General features: G+C 36.2%; 1 protein-coding gene across 1 annotated transcript in view; it reads left to right on the plus strand.

The window, feature by feature from the left end:
* The window catches only part of piezo2b (piezo-type mechanosensitive ion channel component 2b), a 97,159-nt gene that overhangs the window by 25,501 nt on the left and 47,658 nt on the right, over positions 1 to 24,000 (plus strand). The window contains exons 6-18 of the mRNA XM_084120029.1: positions 1,645 to 1,936; positions 2,801 to 3,014; positions 5,977 to 6,145; positions 7,860 to 7,982; positions 9,408 to 9,443; positions 10,386 to 10,515; positions 13,235 to 13,407; positions 13,537 to 13,767; positions 14,651 to 14,765; positions 15,579 to 15,781; positions 16,943 to 17,091; positions 18,242 to 18,415; positions 21,858 to 22,132. Coding sequence (XP_083976155.1) covers positions 1,645 to 1,936; positions 2,801 to 3,014; positions 5,977 to 6,145; positions 7,860 to 7,982; positions 9,408 to 9,443; positions 10,386 to 10,515; positions 13,235 to 13,407; positions 13,537 to 13,767; positions 14,651 to 14,765; positions 15,579 to 15,781; positions 16,943 to 17,091; positions 18,242 to 18,415; positions 21,858 to 22,132 — 2,284 coding nt within the window. The remainder of the gene's footprint in view (positions 1 to 1,644; positions 1,937 to 2,800; positions 3,015 to 5,976; positions 6,146 to 7,859; positions 7,983 to 9,407; positions 9,444 to 10,385; positions 10,516 to 13,234; positions 13,408 to 13,536; positions 13,768 to 14,650; positions 14,766 to 15,578; positions 15,782 to 16,942; positions 17,092 to 18,241; positions 18,416 to 21,857; positions 22,133 to 24,000) is intronic.

Genomic DNA, 24,000 nt, shown 5'->3' on the forward strand with positions numbered 1-24,000 from the left:
ATTATCTAAAAAAAAGAATATGTTTATTCTGCAACAGTGACTGTACATTATCCCTTACATGATTATGATTGGATGAATTACAGTGTGCATGCAGTGCCAACCAGCAGCAGAATCTTGTTAAAGAACTTTACTGTGTGAAATCCCATAATCACATTTTTTTTAATCCCGCCCCAGTAACAGCTTTCCAAATTTTAGTTTTCCCAGAGAAAATCTTACAAGTTTATTACAAATCTTACCTGTTTTATGAGAACAGGTTTATGTGATAGGACGAGGAGAGGCAAGTTGTTGGACTAGACTTGTAAAGCAGATCATAAGTGTATTCTAGATCAGTGGTTCCCAAACTTTTTACAGTGGCTCTGAGGCATTCAATATCCTTCTGCTTACCCCCTCTCTCCATCCCTCCCTTCATCCATCCATCCATCCATCCATCCCGCCCTCCCTCCCTCCCTCCATCCATCCATCCATCCATCCATCCATTCATTCATCCATCCATCCATCCATCCATCCATACATCCCGCCCTCCATCCCTCCCTCCATCCCTCCCTCCATCCATCCATCCATCCATCCATCCATTCATCCATCCATCCATCCCGCCCGCCATCCATCCATTCATCCATCCATCCATCCCGCCCGCCATCCATCCATCCATCCATCCATCCATCCATCCATCCATTCATCCATCCATCCCGCCCTCCCTTCATCCATCCATCCATTCATCCATCCATTCATCCATTCATCCATCCCGCCCTCCCTCCATCCATCCCTCCCTCCATCCCTTCCTCCATCCATACATCCATCCATCTATTCATTCATCCATCCAGCCATCCCGCCCTCCCTCCCTCCATCCATCTATCCATCCATTCATCCATCCATCCATCCCTCCATCCATCCATCCATCCCACCCACCCTCCCTCCATCCATCCATCCATCCATCCATCCATCCATCCATCCATCCATCCATTCATCCATCCATCTATTCATCTATCCCACCCGCCCTCGCTCCCTCCATCCATCCATCCATCCATCCATCCATTCATCCATCCATTCCGCCCTCCCTCCATCCATCCATCCATCATCCATCCATCCATCCATCCATCCATCATCCATCCATCCAGATTGCATTTTGTTTAAAGGGTGATGAGCTGTAATACAAGGAGACATAACTAGAGGTTTAAAGAATTGCTTCATGCTGTAGCTAAACGTTTACTGGTGTTCATCAGTATGTGCTACCGTGAGCAGGAAGTAGTTTCCTGTGCTGAAGGCCATACATATGGAGCCATTAAAGCTAGATAGGCCTTATTGTTTATTTGTGAATCTTTGTGTGAGATCAGAGTTAATCTAAACCAGATTCAACAGCACTTAAACAGAGAAATGGACTACTATGTCACCTTACTGCAGAACGTTTAGTACTAATATTATATCTAGTATGTCAGACAGTATATATCATGCAATGATAAACATTTCAAAAATAGTTTTTTGTTCTATTTTTGCACTGTCAATTGTTTGTTCATCCAGATTTGGCTTTGGAGAAAAGGCAGCTGGTGGTGCAAACAATATTCACTGCAGATTTTGACAAATGCTGTAGGTCATATGTGTTTTTCATTCATACAGTAAATGTGCATGATTCTTGTTTTCCCTGATCAGACACAGGAGGAGATTGAAAATCTGGAAAATGATGACGACGACGATGATGATGACGACGAAATGCTGTTTGATGAGGACTTTGATGCAGAAGATGAGGCAGAGGAAGAGGAGCTTGACGGAGAAGGTGTGGATGAGGAAGAGGAGGAGGAGGAGGAGGAAGAGGTGCAGGAGAGCACAAAGATGAAGATTCTGCGCAGAGTAGCAGGAGTGGCAAACAAACTCAAAGAGATCATCGGTAACCTCATCACAACCGCTGGACAAGTGGTGGTCACCATCTTACTGGGATTAACAGGTGTGGATAGGTGATATTTTAACACAAACTACCTTTCAAAAGTTCAAACCTGAATGTTCGGCATCATTACTCCAGTCTTCAGTGTCACATGATCCTTCAGAAATCGTTCTGATATGCTGATTTGCTGCTCAAGAATCATTTCTGATTATTATTATCAATGTTGAAAACAGTTGTGCTGCTTGTGGAAACCGTGATACATTTTTGTTCAGGATTCTTAATTTTAATTCTTTAATCTCCCATAAGCCAAACAGTCAGTCTAAAGCCCTCTTCAGACGGGACTAGTTTACCATGGAGAGGTGGGGTAAAGTAATAATTACCAGAGCTTCTCTGTGATTTTAGTCCTGTCTGAATGTGCATCTCAGGGATCATCACGGACAACGTCAGTAAAGATTACGGCGACTTTTACCTTCAGTAAAAAGGTCCGGAAAAATGACCTCAGGTGATACTAATCCCGTGCGAATAGAGCCGCTGTAAACATACGTAAATATTTCATCATTTCCTGTTTAAAAGTAGTTTCCCGCGGTTTTTCCAAGTATGGAGACGCTTGAAAAACATTCATTTGCGTTCTAGACGCTGGGACGAGTCTGTGGCAAAACTCAAGTGTTTAACACACCATTCAGATCAGAGAGAAGATCGAAAGCACTTGTTAGAGGCACGAAACATCTTTTAGCATTAGGTAAGTGGCGGCGGTGTGTAAATCGAGTTACTCTCCCACTTCTGCTAGTTTTACTGAGATATCTTATCCGTGCAAATCGGCCTTTAATATTACAGACATCCAGTGGTAAAATTACATTACTCCATCTACCCTTGTAAAGTTAATCCCGTCCGAATAGGGCTTAAAACGGCCTCTGTTCTGGTGTCCAGGTATCATGCTCCCCTCTCTGACGTCAGCCGTCTACTTCTTCGTGTTCTTGGGTCTGTGCACGTGGTGGTCGCTCTGCAAGACCTTCGACAAGCTCCTCTTCAGCTGTCTGTGTGTTCTCATGGCCATCTTCAGTGCTGGTCATCTCATCGTGCTTTATTCCAACCAGTTCCAGTTCCTCCAGGAGGCCATCAGGCCCAACGACAGCTACACCAGGTCAGCATATGCCACGTACTGCGTACTGTTTAGTACTAATATTATATCTAGTATGTATCTAGTATATATCATGTAATGATAAACATTTAAAAACAGATGTTTTTTTACTCTATTTTTGCACTGTCAATTGTTTGTTCATCCAGATTTGGCTTTGGAGAAAAGGCCGCTGGTGGTAGAGGGTCAGACAGAGACCCTCCTTTTTATCTATTTTATTCAAAAAAAAATTGCTCCACAGACTGAGGCCATATTATGCCAAGTCTAGATTTTGTTTTTGGACTCTACTAGCATATTTTTTCCCCATATTCTCCATTGTTGCGGCTCCTCTCTTCCCAGTCTGTCAGTAACGCTCTGTTTAGCTCCTGTCTCTATGAAGCCCCTCCTTCTAAAAAGCATGCTGTGCTCTGATTGGTCAGCTGGAGCAGTGTGTTGTGATTGGTCAAGCACTTCAAGTGTGTTTGGGAAATGCCCCGCCCCTTTACAAGCATGAGATTCAACACACTACTAACTAACTCAACCAGGCCCCGCCCCTTTATTCTGCGTATTAATTATTTAAATGAGGAATATTGAGGCGCGTTCGTTCCCGAAAGAAAACTCAAGACTACAATGGAGGCGTTTCAGGGAGTTCAGAAACACTGACACTGATATAGAGAAGAACTCCTGCTGGAGAGACTCTGTAACTCTGCAGAGCTTTTTAATGCGAATGCTTTTTAAAACCTCAACATTACACACTAAAGAAAGATGAACTTTACATCATGAAAGATGTAAAAAAGGCACAAAAGGTCCTCTTTAATTATTTATAAATGTGTGGACTCTGAATGCAAGCTTGTACGACAGTGCCAGTAATACTATATAATATGTCATATGTTTAATGTTATCATATGCATTTTAATCTGTACCTGCAGCATACTGTAAATAATGAATGAGTGTTAAAATACCCATAATGCCTGGGCTTTGATAGACACGTAGGGTTCAGGCGGTGCACAGATAAAAGATCCCGAATCCCATCTGTTCTCGCATGTTCTGACAAAGGCCAGTCCACAAAAGACCTGGAGATGAACTGTAGAGTCAAATAAATGTAGCTTCACAAACGCATATCAGCCGAATGTTGTGTGTGTGTGTGTGTGTGTGTATGCCAAAGGAATCACTCGTTTGTTCTTTTACAGTAATTTATGTAATAACCCTCCTGAAATAGATCCAGCGTTTTTATGATGCGATTAACAAGACATTTTTATAATGTTAAATTATGCATTAAGGTAATTCCATATTTTTGCGCTAATTATTGTAGCGTAGACGTTGCTAAACTTACAATGCCCTGGCCTAGTCTAATAAGCATGACAATCCATAGCACATACAAATATTGAGTAATATAGTACATTTTTAATTAGACTGGACACTTTTTTGGCATTTAATGATTTTTAAGTATGTTAAAAATTTAATAAAAAATGCTTATTCCTGCCATTTTGGATATATTTTGTTCACTGAACAGGTAAAAATCATAATATTGTATCATTACAAATGTATTTACTGTCAATTTGACACATCATTGCTGAATAAAAGTATTAATTTATTTTTCTGACTGTCCCCAAACTTTTAAAAAGTAGTGTAAAAACAATTAATAATAATCCTGCAGTCAGTTTATTTAATATTTAATACACATTTAAATATATTTCTGTGAAGAAAAGTATGATACTGTATGTAAAACCAACTGAAATTAAATTAAATTAAATTGTATGTATGTATGAATGAATGAATAAATAAATAATCATTACTTTAAAAAACGACAATTTTTGTACTGTAAAAAAAATCCTGTCTGTTTAAAAAAAAAAAACTTTATAATTTGAATAAAATATAATTTTCTTTTTTTTACATTTGTGTCATAATGCAAAATAATCTCATTATTGTAAAAAAAAACTCTTTGTTTGTACTGTAATAAAAATACTTTATATTTTGAATATATTATTAAATATAAAAATATATTACGAAAAAATCCCCCAAAAATTATGTAAAAATTCTAAATATTTGCTTTATCAGTGGAAAAGGCTGCAGTTGAAGACTAGCCTAATAATTGTGTAATTCTTCACTGCACTGCGTTGCCTTCAGCATGATGGATGATGCTGTAGAGCCGTTTCTGCATGCCTGTGATGCCTTAAACTGATGCAACAAACACACCTCTACTGTTTATTTTAGCACTAGCTGTCTTTCACCAGATATTTCCCTCCGTGTTCTCTGATCTGACCAGTGTAAAGCGCCTGGTTATGAAGCGCTCATGATCTGCAGGCGCTGACGGACTCAATCTGCTCCATCTCTCGTGTCCTTGACGCTCAGTATCAGTTCATCGACTGCGTGCAACCATTAGCTCTATGTATAGTCCAGCAGCCTTGTTTAAATGTGTGAAGAAAGTGTGTTCCTGATGTGTTTCTCTGAGTGATTTCAAATCAATTCAATGTTTAAAAGCAGCTTTTAAGGTTTGCATTGCGGTCGTGATCGCAAAGGTTAATTAAGACGACTCAAACTGAAGTCAGAAGTGCATTGTGGTCCGATAAACTCAAACACTCCGCCTACTTATCCGCCTGTTTTACCTTCTTCCCTGGGATCCATAAATAGTAAGAGATACCGCTATTGTTTCTCATTTTCTGTGGAAGCAGCCCTGTGTGTGTGTGTGTGTGTGTGTGTGTGTGTGTGTGTGTGTGTGTGTGTGTGTGTGTGTGTGTGTGTGTGTGTGTGTGTGTGTGTGTGTGTTGCATCTGGTTGGAAAAGACTGTGGACTAATTGTAGTTGATGAAAGATCTGCGTGGCTGTTGAATGACGGTGTTGACAGCCTATTCTATCGACATCACTTCCTGTTTTTCCCTTACAGTGGGCCGTGGTCATGTGATCATTTCTCTCCCAGACACAGCAAGAGTAAGACGAGGATAAAAACACCCCGTAATGAAGACATTAACAGTTGAATGTTTCTCCACAGTGTGTTTGGTATCTCCTCCATCATTCAAACCAATTGCTCCTCTACCTGGAAGCTCGCTGTCAACAGTGGTCTGGAATGGCACCATTTTGTCAATCCCATCATGCTCTTGGTCCTGTACTACACACTGGCCACCTTGATCCGTCTGTGGCTGCAGGATCCCATGATCATGGTGAGCCGAACGCCACTTAAAATTCAAAATGATTTATTTATCTTATAAAGTGAAAAAAAAAAATAATACTGGTACTGATATTTTAAGATGTAGTGAAATATTTTAAATAATTATTTTGGTAATATAGTAATAATTTCAATGTATTTACTGCCAAAAAAATAGATTTTTCTCTTATTTTCCAGTTAAAAATATCTTTCAATTTATTGCATTGGCAAAAAGCTTTTTCTTGTTTTTGAGCATAAATAATGTTACTTATTTATTTAAAATGATAATAAATAACATAAATATACTTCACTGAAATAGATTTATACTTAAAACAAACAAACAAACAAACATCTAAAAAACTTTTTGGAAGCAAGTTTTAATATTTTACACGAAAAGCTATTATTGTAGAGCACCTTTGTCATGATTTAATAAATTTTTTATTGCATTTTAATACATTATGAAATGGATTTTTAATAATTTAGGGATTTTACAAAAGACTAATATGTAAAGTTACATTGAGGAAACAGGGACAAATACAATCTATAACATTATTTACTGACCAATTAAGATAATATTCCCAATTAAACATGTCAATTAGATAAAGCAAAAAAAATCAAGTAATACCTGTAATATTTCTTAATAAATAAATCAGAATATGTCTAAATAAATATTATCAGAAAGCTTTTTCTTATTTGTTTTAAACATAAACCTCACTAACTTAATTTAACTTAAATTACTTTGAATAATAATAAATTACTTTGAAAACCAGTTTTAATATTTTGTACAAATTGTCTTTATCACAGAGCAACTTTACTGTTCTTATGTTGTGTTCTGATTATTGACGTCATTTTTGTCTTTATGCTTTCTTAATCTACTTTAATACATAAAGAAATGGATTTTAATAGTTCAGGGATTTTACAGAAGATTAAAAAATAAAAATTTATTTACTGACCAATATTCCTTTAGATAAAGCAAAAAATCTAGAAATACCCGTAATATTTCTTGATAAATAACCCAGAATGATTTCAAAATTTTTAAATATTAGCAAATAATATTATGCCTAAAAAAATCCAATGGAGAAAAAAAGTCTTATTTGAAAACAACTTTTCATTTTTTACACATTTATTACAGTGTTTTAATCATTTATGTCACGTTTGTCTTGATTTCATGCTTTTAAATGCACTTTAATACATTAAAAAAATAGATTTTAAAAGTATTTTTGAGAAAACAGAGACAAATCTATAAAAAAAATGATTTATTGGCGTAAACATTTCAGTTAGATAAAGCAAACAAATCAAGAAATACCTCTCAGAATGTTTTTAAATAAGTATTAGCCAGCTGTGTGTATTATATTTTCTGCTGTTTGATATATGAAGATGTTTCTGACAGGAAAATATCTGTGACACACAGTTCACGGGTTTATAGAGCGCTCAATACACGGGTCCTTTAAAGCCCCACATCTATGAGCTTATTGATCCATGTGCTTCTAGGTTTGATTACAGCGTGATTTCACAGCATAAATCTATCGATGTGATCGATGATGAATCATAAGCGCCGTTACGACTTCATCCGATAAAATGAGTAGTGCAATGTTGTTGTTTTCGTTTCAGGACTCCATTAAACATGTTTATCATCTTCATTGTTTTCATTCGCAAGCTTCTCCACGACACGTCTTAATTTCATTCATGCTACTCAGTGAATATGTCTGTGTTTATTGATCTTTCTCCAGCAGGAGAGTGAGGAAGAGGAGATAATGGAGGGAAACGAGACGGCTGGAAACAGCGTTATTCACATGTTGGGCCAGAAGCGGCTGCTCTGGTGGAAAGCGCATCAGAAAACTGAGGAAAGAAATGTGAGGAAACAAAGATGCTAACTTTGAACTCTTATACAGTGAACAATAGAAGTTTGAAGTAAACTTGCACATAATGAGGTCATGTGACAACAATAGTAAAAACTTAGTATTCCTTTCCGAGTTCATATTGAACAGCAGTTAGTCTAGTTGTCTTAAAGGAACACTCCACCGTTTTTGGAAATAGGGCTTATTCACCTTCTTTCCTACATTTAGATAGGTGGGCAAATGCATTTTTGTCTCAGTGCATGCATTGTTTTAGTTTGACAGGGTCGGCGCTAGCTTAGCTTAGCATAATGAATGGAATCCTTTGTTGCCAGCTAGCATGTCCTGAGTAAAAGTGATATAAAAAATAAAAAAACCCCACCTAATTACTTCTTGTGGCCTGCGTATTCACAACGAGTACAAATAGCGATGCAGATTAACACTAGGCGATTTCCTATGCAGATATTGACTTATATATTAAGGACTATATTAGGGGGAAGCACAGGCAAAGCACTGCTACTTTGGCGAGATATCTCTGCGCCCAAGTAGCAGTGCTTCGCCTGTGCTTCCCCCTAATATAGTCCCAAGTCAATATCTGCATAGGAAATCGCCTAGTGTTAATCTGCATCGCTATTTGTACTCGTTGTGAATACACAGGCCACAAGAAGTAATTAGGTGGGGTTTTTTTATTTTTTATATCACTTTTACTCCGGACATGCTAGCTGGCAACAAAGGATTCCATTCATTATGCTAAGCTAAGCTAGAGCCGACCCTGTCAAACTAAAACAATGCATGCACTGAGACAAAAATGCATTTGCCCACCTATCTAAATGTAGGAAAGAAGGTGAATAAGCCCTATTTCAAAAAACGGCGGAGTGTTCCTTTAAAGGGATAGTTCACCCTAAAATAAATATATTATGTTATCATTTACTCACCCTCAAGCTGTTTCAAACATGTATGAATTTCTTTCTTCTTCTGAACATAAAAGAAGATATTAAGAAGAATGTTGGTAACTAAACAGTTGTGGGGCAACATTGACTTCCATAGTATTTCATTTTTCCTACTATGGAAGTCAATGGGGTCCATCAACTGTCTCGCCTGATGATTTTTGCGTCATCTGAGGTTTTTTTTCCAGACACACAATACAGAAATCTCTCGTCTCAGGGGGACATGAGGGAGGGAAGCACGGTCACTCGAAAATACTCCCGGGTTTCTACCGATACAAAGCTTAATGCTAATCGGTGAAGTATCCCTTTAAGAGCATCATGAAGTGTGTTTGTGTTGTCCTAAACTCCAGCACACACCCTCTGTCCCGTTACAGGTCTTTGAGCTCGCGTCTCTATCTGTGAATAGTGCTGCTGATGTTAGAGAACAGCATAATGTTATCGACCCTCCTGTGCTCATCAATACATTCACCTTGTCTTTCTCTTTCCCTCTCTTTAGCTCATTTCCACTCTGGACGGGTACAGCACCTCAGAGGTTTGCACTCATCGTGGTTTTGCCAACTCTGTGTCTGCAAGTTTTAACTGTAGACAAATATAGTGTGATTGATTTAGGCTTTTAGCAGCTTGTGTTTGTGTGTACGCCGCTCTTGATGTGGCGTGATTCAGTGGGATTTACTGAGAAACTCCAGCTCTCTGCATGGGGGAATCATATTATTTATTAATAAACATATACAATAATTATTATTATTAATATATTTCCCATTATTCCCATGAATCTCATTAGACACATTTTTATTATTATTATTTTTTAATTTTATTATTAGTGTTACTAATGCATTAATTTTGCAATTAATTTAGTTTAAATATTTGACAGCACTAATATGTAATCAAATTATAATTTGATAATAAATATATTATTAATATTAATAATTATTATTATTATTAATATATTGGCCATGAATTGTATTAGATTTTTTTCATTTTATGTTATTAGTTTTATTAATAGCATTTTAATTAATTATTGTAATACGATAGATAGATAGATAGATAGATAGATAGATAGATAGATAGATAGATAGATAGATAGATAGATAGATAGATAGATAGATAGATAGATAGATAATGGTACAATAAAATAGTCACAATACACAATTAAAATCTTCATTTTCTTTGTTGAAAATATTGGCTTATTTTTTTATGGCAATTTTCTTGTCAGGTTTTGTGAGATTCACCCATTTGGACAAACAAAGAATTTTACATAACAGTGTATTAAAGCACTGTATTTGTGCATTACAACAAGATATCGAAACAGACTATCTATTACTATCTATTGTGCATCCTTGATTTTATGAATATGTAAAGAATGTAAAGAGAGAATGTTCACTTCTTTTTGCATGCTGTATATTTTATTAGCATAATTTGTTTGTGCACATCATGTCTCCTGTCCCTCGCGTAAATATTTCCTGTTATTCTGAAGGTAGTCGTGGTGAACTTCAACGGGACGTCGTTTGACTATGTGTCGGCCGTGCCGATTGAGAACGGACCGGTCAGTCTGGACATTTACTCCACTCCTCAGTACAAAGAGGATCAGCCTGGAGAATCTGAAGGTGAGAGACCGTAAATACACATCCATAAATATCTTTCAACTGAAACGCCTAATAAAACAACCCAACATCCATCTAGATGTTCTATCCAGGGTATTATAGTGTTGTATAGTATATATTACAGTTACAGTAACTAAAACTGTAAAAAGATTTTGGTAACACTTTTTGTTACAATAAGGTTCATTAGTTAACTATCTTAGTTAACATGAATTAAGAATGAACAATACTTTTTCAGCATTTATTAATCTTAGTTAATATTAATTTCAATATTTACTAATACATTATTAAAATCAAAGGTTGTATTTGTTAACATTAGTTAATGCACTGTGAACTAACATGAACAAACAAAGAACAGCTGTATTTTTATTAACGAATATTAACAGAATTAAGAGAATTGCACCCTAATCTAAAGTGTTACCAAATCTTATTTTAAAATCAAGAAAATTATATATGAAGAAACCAATGTAAAAAAAATATATAGAACTAAAGTTTGGTGTATGTAAAGCTGCTGAAGTGGAAATTTGAGAAAACGCTCTTAAAGAAATCTATTGTAATTGAAATCTACAGACAGAAATAGATTAAGTGCAATAAAATAAAAATAAAAAGATTAAAATAAAATTAAATAAAATAAAGATTAATAAATACTGTAACAAATGTATTGCTCATTGTTAGTTCATGTTAGTAAATACATGTTAACTAATGAACCTTATGGTAAAGTGTTACAAACATTCTGTTACTAGAAATAAAATAAACATTAAAATAAAATAAAATATTAAAAAACCTTGAACTTATTTTATTTCAGCTAGTTGCCAAGACAACATTTCTCACTTTCATTTGGTTTAACTTGATGTACTAAAATAACTAAAACTAAAGTAAAAAATGTATTTAAAAAAACTATATAGACATAGAAAAAAAGACAAAAACTAATAAAAATGAGAAAAACGCACAACAAAATTACTAAAACTTTATCAAAACTTAAAAAGGAAATAGAAATTAATAAAAACTATAATAGTATCTCAATGAAACTAAACTAACACTCTTCTGTGTAAATATGTTTCTGCATATAACAAACAAATATTTATAGTAGTAATTATCTTTCAATTCAGATTATTTTTGCCTTAAAGTCAGCATGAAACGGAAGTAGCGATTAACAAGTAATATAAGTTTCTGTGCTGCTGAATGTTTGTGTGTGTGCGCTGTGCGATCTCCGAGTGACGTGTGTGTGTGTGTGCTTCAATGAAAACAGCGCATTAATATAGACCGGTGATTAAACTGACTGGAACGATCTGTACATTAAACGGTTTTATTGCACACCATCCAGCCAATCAGAGTCAAGCATTCAGACAGACCTTGGTACTATAAACACACATAAGTCATCAAAACCCCCGTCTGTACAAGTATCCTCATAAACCCTGTCAATAGTGAACGTAAACATTTCACAGTAAACAGAAAAAACAATGCACAAGTATATCAGACCCCTTGATTGGGTTTTAAAGTGACAGAAGCCTAATAAACCTGTGTCATCTGTGTGTCATTAATGTCAATCAAACAACAAAAGAGAGAAAATCTCTCACTGCTCTTGACTGAATCACTTTTGTAACTTTAATAAGAATAAATGTAGGTTTAATTTACATAGTGAGGACTATGCAGTGTTTTTTATATACATTTGATTACTTTATACAATTTATGCATTTCTTATTTCTAGTGCTTGAAGTTTTTCAGGTAGGTCTATTTCATTTGTGTCTGTTCTATTGTTGTTGTGCTTCCTATATTCGTTTCTTTATCACTGTTTACTTGTCTTCAGTAAGCTTGAGTTTTTTGTGATATTGAAAATGTTGACAAGAATTAGGAAATTTCAATGCTATCAACATTTTTTATATCATAAAAACCTTATTTAAAGCAAAAATAATTATATTGTGATAGATATATTGTTATCGTGAAATAAATCGACTCGTATCGTGATGTAAGATTTTGATCATATACCGCCCACTCTTGGGCGGGGCTTGATTTTGTCCATGAGGAATTGATTGGATGGTTGTGGTTTGCTATTGGTGGATCTGGTGTGAGTGACAGGTTGCCCCGCCCACATCATCAGAGAAGAGAAGAGATGCTGCAAAAGGGAGAGGAGGATCATTTGATTCGAGATTACGAGACATAAATTTAAAAGCAAAGAAATTATATGCATGGATAAATAATATAAATTAAATAATAAAATAATAAAAGAAAAAATGCAATTCTGCTCTTTAGTATCTAGTATATTTTGATGCTAAGGCTTTTAACAGCAAACAAAACTCTAATTAACTTTAATTACAGTAACTTCCAAATCCAGTGACTAGTTCTTCCTCATTTTTAAAGGATGTTAGTTTGGTATTTATTAATAACTGAATTTATTTTGAAGCATGTTGTAATGTGTATTATCCTTTACTTATATATGTTTTTATTCATTTATATGGTTTATGTGTTTTAATGTGTTTGTATATGTCTGAGTTAAGTCTGTTATCTTTGTTTTAAGCTTTATTGTAATATTAATAAGCCCTTGTGCGATTAATAAAGTGGTAAACCGAACTAAACTAGCGCTCGTTGCACGAGGTTAGCCGATTCAAATCCTCCTGCTGTCTGTGGCTGAGACTAGTTTCTAGTTAACTAATATATTGAGCACATCCACAGAATTTTTCTCAAGTGATCAAATGTAAAGACTGCATTATTTTAATGCTCCACACAGAGAAGACGTATGAGAACACAAATGAGATCGTGGACTTACAGCTGGAGGAGGAAGAGGAGAAGACAGATGAGGAAGAGGAAGAGGAAGAGCAGGGCGGACCTCCGGGCACTCTCGTAAAAGTGTTCAAGTTCATCATGAAGCAGAGCTACATCTGTGCTCTCATTGCTATGATGGTGAGAAGGTCAAAGGTTAAAGGAATAGTTCTTTTTTTGAACTGTTCCTTTGGAGTTCTAAATTAGAATTTGAGTGGGAAATGGTTCATTTGGAACATGGAATCTTATGAATGTTTTTGTGTTTCTCAGGCGTGGAGCATAACGTACGTGAGCTGGCCGACATTTGTGTTCCTGCTCTGGTCCTGTACTCTCTGGATGGTGCGAGACAGGAGGAAGTACGCCATGCTGACCTCGCCGTTCATGGTGGCTTATGGGAACCTTCTGTTAGTCCTTCAGTATATCTGGTGTTTTGAGCGCTTGAATCCAGTGCCTGGTTTCTTTCTGAAGATGGAGGTGCCCTTCACTGAACTGAGCTCCAAGGTAACAATTAGACAATGAATTGCCAGATTTTGCGAAAGATTGTATATTATTTTCACTTTAATCAGGCATTAACAATAGAGCAGTTTCTGCCAAAAAAATATTGCATGTTTTATTTTATTTTAGCAGCTTTTATACAATATGTCAGAAAAATATATGTATTATTTAATAAAAATATAATGTGGTAACTATAATATATATTATATATGCTATAATAAAATATAAATATAAATAAATATATGCATTACAGGTCAAAAGTTTGGAATAATTAAGATGTTTTCGGAAAAAAAAGTCTCTTATGTTCACCGAGGCTGCCTTTATTTGTTAATTTGATTATTATAAATTAAAAAAAATTAAAAAAAACTTTCTCCTCAAACTTATGAACATAAGTGTATATTTTATTATATTTATTTTGTATAAAAATGTAATATGTAAAATATATGGGAGCTTTTTTCTGCCACAGAATAAAAAATAAAAAAGGTAATTGCGACTTTTTATTTCACATTTCTGACTTTTTTTCTTAGAATTGCGTGATATAAAGTCGCAATTTCGAGAAAAAAGTCAGAATTGCGAATTATGAAGTCAGAATTGTGAGATAAAAAGTCGCAATTATCTTTTAAATTGTTTAATTCCATGGCGGAAACAAACTCCCATAAAATTATGTATCAAACAATGTAGTTACAAACAAGTGCAAACAGTTTATTTGCAGTAATAGCTGTACATTATATACTATAATAACTATAATTGTATATAACTGCCATAAGTTATAAACACACTTTGAATGTAAAACGTCACTCTACTGTGATTCATTTATAAATTTCTGCCCATTACCAAAACTGTGTTGAGTATTTTACTCATGTGTTTTTGCCGTTGTGTGTGTTTGTAGATTCTGTGTCAGCTGAGCTTCTGGCTTCTGCTCAGACAAACGCTGATGGAGCGAAAGGCGAGGATGGAAGAAGAAGCAGCGCTGTGTGACGTCAAAGTAGACGAGCAGAAAAAAGGTGGTTTATTAGAATCTCTAACAAGTTGTTTCCCATGTATAACGTACAGATTAAAGGGGTGGTATAATGCCATTTTTACAAGATGTAAAATAAATCTCTGATGTCCCCAGAGTGTGTATGTGAAGTTTCAGCTCAAAATACCCCACAGATATTTTTATATAGCATGTTAAAATTGTCACTTTTTGAGGGTGAGCAAAAACACACCGTTTTTGTGTGTGTCCCTTTAAATGCAAATGAGCTGCTGCTCCCGGCACAGGGGGCGGAGCTTCAAGAGCTTACACTCACACAGACATGCACTGAAAATTTCAAAAACTTTTAGCCTTTTATGTTCAAACCGGAGTCAGACAATGATGGAGAGACTCAAGAAGAAGTGACAACATGTAGAAGCAACAGGACATTTCTGAATGGTTGTTTGGTGAATTTATGTAGCTTATGTGTAGTTATCTTCTAGTCATTGATTAGCATATTCTGTCATGATAATCTATGAATCGTGTTCCGGGGGCGGGGTTTATGTAAATTCTAGGGTTGGTGATGTCACTAACCCGGGAGGAATGTGGTGTAGTCTCTACCAGCCGTTTGTTGTAGTCCTTAAAAAGCGATTTCTTTAAAAGCAAATATCTCCCTTTGCTTTGAACTTTGAGCGTTGTAACTTTGCAGATGTTGTTTATGCTCAAACAGCAACAGTACACACTAACTAAAGTTAGAAAAGTGAAATCATAATCAACCACCCCTTTAAAACCTGTAACAGTCACAGCAGAAAATCTCTTATTTATTTAATATCCATAAAGAAATAACTTTCCATGTGGGTTTCAGAGGAAGACAAAGAGGAAGAGGAAGAGGAAGAGGACGAGAACGACCTGATGCATGTGTTGGGGAAACTAGTGAAGGCTCTGCTGGTGAAATACTGGATCTATATCTGCGGAGGAATGTTCTTCTTCGTCAGCTTTGAAGGAGAGATGGTCATGTACAAGATCGTCTACATGATGATGTTTCTCTTCTGCGTGGCTCTTTACCAGGTGCAGCACTGCTGTCTTACACTATAAAGCCTTAAAGGTTGTTGGGATTTTGACTGGACACATCTGTGAAAACATGTCCATGTCGTGTATATATTTATTCAGTTGTTTCTGGGTGATCTTTTCCTTTAAAATTATTTTTACTTATAGTTAGTAATATATACACACACATCATAGTACAGTATGGTAGTACATCATACCTCATGGTATATCATCATAGTACAGTAACAGGGCTGTCAAAATGAACACAACATGATCAACGCGTTAAAAATATTAACATAGCATCCTTGTTTTTTTCCTGGCATCTTTTGGATAGTGTTACAGTATGTAATCAAGCTCTCAGTGCCTTTGAACCACAGTGCAGTTTTATTTTACATTTGACTCATTTATTAAATTTCTGTATATTTCTTACCTGGATATTACACTCAGAACTGTACCTGAAAATCTTGAAGCGCTGTTTACAAGGTTGCATAGGTCACAAACACGTGGGCCGATAGAAATATTCGCACCTAAAATCAAATTTTTTCAATATATTTTAAACATTTGTTTAATGGCATCTTTTTATGAAAGAAGGCCAGTATTACCGATTCCAAACATCATTAGCTCAATTGTTTCTATTGGCCCAGTCAGGCCTGGTCATATTTTTACTTGCGCTGTCAAACTGCACAAAAAGTTATTGTTTTTGTTGTTTTTGACCCATGTGACCTTGTAAACAGTGCTTTAAGATTTTCAGGTAAGTTTAACAGGTAAATATACTGTACAGAAATGTAATAATCAAACACTGCACTGCTTCACTGTATAAATTAAAAATGAAATGTAGATGAATCATTGTTAAAGCTACAAAGTTAGTCAAGTTCAGTGAGTGATTTTCTCTTTCTCATCTCTTTTTCATTAACATTAATGACAGACAGCAGCAGGTTTATTAGGCTGCTGTCACTTTAAGAGCTGGATCGCGGATCTGACACTCGTCCCATTTTCTCACAACTCTTTACGTTTTTTTAAGACTTCATTTAACTGTTGTGAAGATATTCGACAAAAATGCCATTTTGGCATAAATGTGTTGCATAAGATTAAGCCTATTTTATTATAAAGGTTGAGTGAGTTTTCATTTCAGGTGAAGTTTTCCTTGAAAGGTCTTTGACGGAGCGGTTCTGTTCTCCTCAGGTACACTATGAATGGTGGCGCAGGATCCTGAAGTACTTCTGGATGTCTGTGGTGGTTTACACTATGCTAGTGCTCATCCTAATCTACACCTGTCAGTTTGATAACGCCATCGCTACCTGGACCAGGATGACAGGCATGACAGAGGAAGTGTGAGTATTGAATGCCCTAGATACGTTTGATCTGTTGGTCGTGCCACAAGCCATACAGTTCAAGTCTAAGTGAGTGGCTTCATTGTGAATACTGTTGTGGTTTCTCACTTTTGCGAAATCACTTCTCAGAGATCCTTGATGCCAGAAATATTAGACTTTATATAGCAACAAAGCCGAGCATCTTCTGCAGAAGTTAGCTCCAGAATTTTGCTCGGCTTACACATATATACCATAGATCCTTTTCCAAAGATATAGTAACACACCCTATAGATATTTTGGGAAAGGTCTTGTACCATGTGACTTCTCAGAATAGAATGGCAACATTCCATGCCTTTCTTCAGGCTTCCAAAAGTCAAACCAAAGTCACACACAGTGTACAAATATATAGCTAAATGACTTGTTTTCTAAATAATACGATCTTCAACAATACTAGCAGCTCATCTAAGCATCCTAACTGAAATGAAACCTCTTTTTTTTTTAAACAGATTTTAAGTGCAAAGTATGCATGCAGTGCCCCCTTAGATTTGGGCCAAAAAGAGTGTTATAAAGAGGCCATATTATGCCCTTTTACAAAGGCTTGATTTTATTTGTGGGCTCTACTAGAACAGGTGTTCATGCTTGAATGTTCAAAAAACACATTTTTCACATTGTTGCAGCTCCTCTCCTCCCAGTCTGTCAGTAACGCTCTGTTTAGTTCCTGTCTCTATGAAGCCCCTCCTTCTGAAAAGCACGATGTGCTCTGATTGGTTAGCTGGAGCAGTGTGTTGTGATTGGTCAAGCGCTTCAAGTGTGTTTGGGAAATGTCCCGCCCCTTAATATAACCATGAGATTCAACACACTGCTAACTAACTCAACCAAGCCCCGCCCCTTTATTCTGAAACGCACACTGTGCTCTGATTGGTCGGCTGGAGCAGTGTGTTGTGATTGGTCAGTCAGAAATGACACGCCTCTTACCATAACCGCGAGTTTCAACACACTAATAACTAACTCAACCAGGCCCCGCCCCTTTATTCTGCGTATAAATTATTTAAATGAGGAATATTGCATAAACAGCAACATTACAGACTGAAGAAAGATGAATATGTAAAATAAAGCATAATAGGACCTCTTTAGGCAGCATTATTTCCCACTCTCTTCTGTCTCTTTGCAGACTGAAGGATATCGGTCTGGTGAAGTACATCCTCTCTGATTTGTTCACACGTATCTTCATCCCCACGTCCTTCTTGCTGGTGTGTATCCTGCACCTGCATTACTTCCACGACCATTTTCTGCAGCTCACGGATCTCAAAGCGGTGATCAGCAAAGAGGAGAGCACCATTTACAGGTGAGAGCGCTTTCTCTGCTCAGGCTGAGGTCTTCGCTAGTTCCAGCTGATGATAACAGGGAGTGTGGATGTGTGATGTCATTTAGGTGAGGTCATGGATCATAATATCTCAAACCTGATTAGACGAGCCACACTTGAAGTCGTAACACAAATGTATACCTGTCCACATATTTGATTGAACGTTCTCTTGTGGTGCATTGCTTTAATAATTAATTGTAAACAGAAAATTAGTAGCTGTGTTTAACTTCTAAAGGTTTGCAGAGTGTTTGTCTTGTTGAACTTCATTTTGGGCCCTGTTTACACCTGGTATTAAGGTGCGTATTGGTCGATCAGATCACAAGTAGACGAGCGAGAGACATTCCCGTTTACACCTGGTGTTTTAATCCGTCTCTTTTGTCCACTTTCAACCACTTCTGTCCTGAATTCTTCGAGGAGAGGGTCTATGGACGGATAAATGTATGTTTTTTCAGATCTTTTGATCTAATGGCCAAAATAAGCTCATGCAATTTACATATGAACACAATCGGAAAAACACACGGAGAGCATCAGCTTTAGTTTCTGCTCTGACAGCCGAACGCTGTGAGTGTGTGTTAGAAATCAGGAATGATGAGAGAACATTGTGCTTGGGACGTTTTTCATCTTCAAACTAAACTTGGGTCGACAGTTTAAATCTCGTCTGGCTAGAGCTCTTCCTATAATGTTATGCATTACTTCAGTAGACGGAGAGTAGACGGTCTTTTGTGGCTGTTCGAACACATTCGATCACATGAACGTTTACACTACGAAATCAATCTGGTCCGATGTGTTTTCAACTACCTCTGGTCGAAATTGGACAAACTCAAAATGTTTTAGACCCCAAAAGCTCAAATGTTTTAGACCTCAAAATGTTTTGGAGTCGTCCACTTGTGATCCAATCGTCCAAAACGCATCTTAATACCAGGTGTAAACAGAGCCTTAGTTTCATCCTCATGCTTCATTTCCTCATTTCTCACTAGCTGCTTCATGATGGTTTGTCCTCTGTTGAATCTGCTGCAGTATAAATCTTGTTTTATCTCTGTCAATCATCTTACTTTATGCAAATTTACTTCTTTTTTTAACCAATCATCTGCTCACATCTTTCCCCTGCCATCCCTCACATCACAGCTATACTAAAGTCAGTGGTCGTATCTATCTGATCGTGGATAGGTGGGTGACTGATTTTCTTTCTCTGGCATTTATGGAAACCACAACGAATGTTCACCTTTACCCCAATTTCCCACAATCCCTCATTCTTTTCACTACTCTGTCAGTACACCGTTTTCTCACTTAATGAACTCACTTTTTAACAGCCCGCTAGATTCCTAGATGGATAAAAAAATGTATGAGTCTTTGTCACTGACTTGATTTCCTGTTTAGAACTTTAACTTTGCTGTAAATGTTACATAATGTCAAAGTCAATGTGAAACTGCATTCATTTCTGTAGTCAGATGTATTTCCAATTAGGGGTGGGAATCTTTAGGCACCTCACGATCTGATTCCGATTCTGGGAGTCACGATCCGATTCGCTTCAACTCTTTCGAAGTTTATGGAGGAATATTTTATTGATGGTTCGTTTTTGTGTATGTGTGTGGAATTCAAGCGGCAACCCTCCAGTCTCTCTCTTGAAACCAACACAGAAGTGACTTATACTGCAATTCATCGACTGGCCACTAGAGACAGGCTCCAAAAGAGAGTCAATCCCATAGACCCCCATGTTAAAATGCCCAACTTTACAGCAGGAAAAAATATGTTTACAGCCTGGTACAAAAAGGGGTTTTGGTCTATATAGCTAATTTTGTCCTTCATGACGACTGTGAGGGGGGTGAATTTTTTTATAACTCATCCATTTAAATTATATTAAGCCTTAAAGTTCTGCATAATTAAGGGCGTGGCCACTTGAGTGACAGGTGGATTGCCGTTGATGTCACTACTAGCCGTATATAACATTAACGTTAACGTTATAACATTTATGAACAGGAACACGTATTAAAAAGCTAAATAGGGACTTTTTTGGTTTCATGTTGACTTTAAACCTCTGCCTGCTCAAATGCATCCCAGAAAGTGTTACTGAAGTCCGCTTTATATCCTGACTTTATATCCCATGACAGTCTCCGACTCTAACATCTCCTCAGCATGTCTCTGAAATGCACGGTCCTCTCCTCTTCGAAGCACCTCAAAATCTGTCTGTCCCTCTTTCTCCATCTCATCTTATCTAGCTTAATGTTGAGTGTTGACTGTTCTACATGTGAAACTTTTCTTGCTTTGATTTCGTATATTTCCATTCTGTAAATTACTTCAACAGCATCAAGCAAAAAATATCTTCTTCTGAGAGCAAGTAAGTGTGGTATAAACAAGGTAAAACTTTGACATGAAACCTCATCATGCAAGCGTTTAAACCCTTCAGAGCAGCGAGACCGTTCGGAAGAGGTCATTGCCACTTAAGTCTGACTGCTGTATATTTCTTTGTTTTGGTTTGGTTTTACGGTCACATGATTCACGTTTGGCAGACACATGCATTGCTTCTTTAAACAAAGGCCCTGACACTGTAATGCAATCCGGCTTGTTCCTTATGGATCTAATGCACACGGCATCCATGATTTCCACCCAAACCCTGCCTGTGGAGTCCAAGGTTTATGCCACTTAAGGCACTAACATTTAATTAACTGGGATCGTTTTATAACCCAAACTAAGCTAACTTGATCAGCATGTGATCTAAGTTTGGAGAAAGTATGGGTGATTCATCAATTAGAGGAACTTTTCTGTCGGCTAGGATGAATTTAAAGACAAAATTATTTAAAAAATGATGATTAATTCTAGTTTTACTGTGGTTTGTTTATTTATTTTATTTGTTAAAATGTTTGTTTTGCCAGAATTTCTTTATTTTGTTCCTGTTCCACAACCAGACGAAACCAGAATTTGTTTTCATGACAAATATATATATTTAACTTTTCAATTATTTATCATATAATCGCTAATAAATAGTGTCTTTTCAAGCATTTAAAAAAATATATTACATTTAAAAAGAGTTTATGTTTGTTCATGATGTAAATGAGAATCAGATTGTTTAAAAGGCAGAAATGTTTCTTTTTATTCATCTTTATTTGGTATCTTGACTATTTTTAATTAAGCAACCATGCATTTATTTGTATAAATTAAAAATAAATGAACAGCAAATGTGTTATGTAAGCATGCAATTCCAACTATTTTGTCATAAAGTAACAAATGAAAATCCAGATTTATTTACAGGACATGTGATAAATGTTTTAACTTAGATTAGGTGATGCATAGTTTAAAGAAAGTTTAATTTTTCAAGCTTTCAGGAAGTCAAAAGGCCTCTAATTGAAGAATCACTCATATGTCACACATATAAATAGGTGATATAGCGTGTGTCTTTCTCTCCTAATGAAATATTTCTGATCTCCAGACTTGTTCATCCAGACGGGAGTCTGGCGGATCTGACGATGATGAGCACGTCTCCAGAGCCGCTGCTGAAAGAGGAGAAGGAGAAGGAGAAAGAGAAAGAGAAAGAGAAAGAGAAGGAGAAAGAGTCCATGAATGAGGTTCTGGTCGTGGACTGTGTGGTGGAGGAGAAGAAGAAAGAGTCTTTATCCATCCATTCGGCTCATCTGTCCAGTCAGGAGGATCTTCATCAGTTCAGTGCCGCCACAGATCCTGAACCGTCGTCAGAACAGAGCTCAGGTGCTGCACTCTACTCTGTTATTGGCTAGTCTGGTCTAGTCATTTCATTACAGCATATTTTCTTTTCTATACACTTCTATACACTTCTTAGATGGGGCTATATGGATTTTATCCTGCTGTAGACTAGTGTAGTTTACACATTTATGTACATCTTATTGTTTTTCTAAATTTTCCATGTTCCATATACAGTAGTCATTTTATTTCGTTTATTTATTTTATTTTTTCTAATTTATCTCATAATTAAAAAAAAAAAAAAAAGTATATATATATATACAGTATGTATATATATATATATATATATATATATATATTAGGGGTGGGAATCTCCCACCATCTCACGATTCGATTCGATTCCGATTCTTGAGGCCACGATTCGATTCAAAATCGATTTTCGATTCAAAAAGATTTTCGATTCAAAACAATTCGATTTTATTCATAATGATTTCTAATCAGGTTTCTGATCACGATCTACTCTCATCTGCTTTGCAATACAGAATGACAAACGGAGACATTAAAGTGTCTTTTTCACATTTATTAAGTTCAATTCTCAGGGAAGTGCCTTTTATCAAAAACATTGAAAAAATATTTTTACTTGGTACTTTTAAAGCAAAGTATTTATGATGACCCATAACGAACTTACTTCCAATACTTCCTATATTAATTGTATTAATAAAACAAATGGAAGTGATTTGGCAAGTCAACTGTAAGGTTACATTTGCCAGCATATGTCCCAACATTGCTGAGAACCAACAGGAAAATAAATGTGTGCCTATACTAGCAGCATACTTGTAGTAAATTAATACAAACTTCAGCATATTCTGAATCTCTAGCATTTAATAATAGACTTCTAACCAACATCCTCTTGTTATTTCCAATGAGCAATATAATCCTTCAGACAAAAAAAAACATTTTGCTGTAGCAAAATCACAAACAGTTTTCGTTCAAAAATATAGAATTATGTACCAGAAGCTATCATAACGTATAATGCTTGTGGACTTATGCATATTAAGAAAGTGAATGAACATTCTGCAGAGAGTAACTTACAGTCAAAATGTAACTTTTTGTGACTGGCATTGCACATATTGCATACAGATCAGATCGGTTTACACAGCATATTGATGTGAAAACTAAACAATACAGAAATTAGCTCTCATACAAAAAAATACTAAATAGATCACAATGAAATTGCCAATGTTCCATTCGTTAGCTTTTAACGAAGACATTCTCTGGTGCCGTTCGAATTTGGCGCTCAGCCATCATGCGTGTCTGTTATGTGCGCGTCCCAGACTGTCCGCGCACTGCACGTCCGCTTCAGAGTTCCGCCTTTTGCGTTCCTTCAATGTTACGTTATTAGATTTTTTTTTTTTTTTTTTGAAAATCGATTTTTGACATTTGTGAATCGATTCAGAATCGTCCACGTCCCGAATCGCGATTCATCTAAGAATCGATTTTTTTCCCCACCCCTAATATATATATATATATATATATATACAGTGCTATGCATAAGTTTAGACACCCATGCTAAAGTTGACTAAAAAGAGGAATAAAAAAATCATCTTTTGGAAATTGAACTTAATGCCTTAATTAAAAAAAATAGGAAAAATCCAACCTTTAAGGACACCAATTTTCTTTGTGAATGAATAATGTATCGTAAATAAATAAATGTTCTTCCTTAAAATACAGGGTGCATAAGTTTGGACACCCCTATGTTAAATTCCCATAGAGGCAGGCAGATTTTTATTTTTAAAGGCCAGTTACTTCATGGATCCAGGATACTATGCATCCTGATAAAGTTCCCTTGGCCTTTGGAATTAAAATAGCCCCACATCATCACATAGCCTTCACCATACCTAGAGATTGGCATGGAG

This window comes from Abramis brama (assembly GCF_963993115.1).
Source record: "Abramis brama genome assembly, chromosome: 7".
Lineage (NCBI taxonomy): Eukaryota > Metazoa > Chordata > Actinopteri > Cypriniformes > Leuciscidae > Abramis > Abramis brama.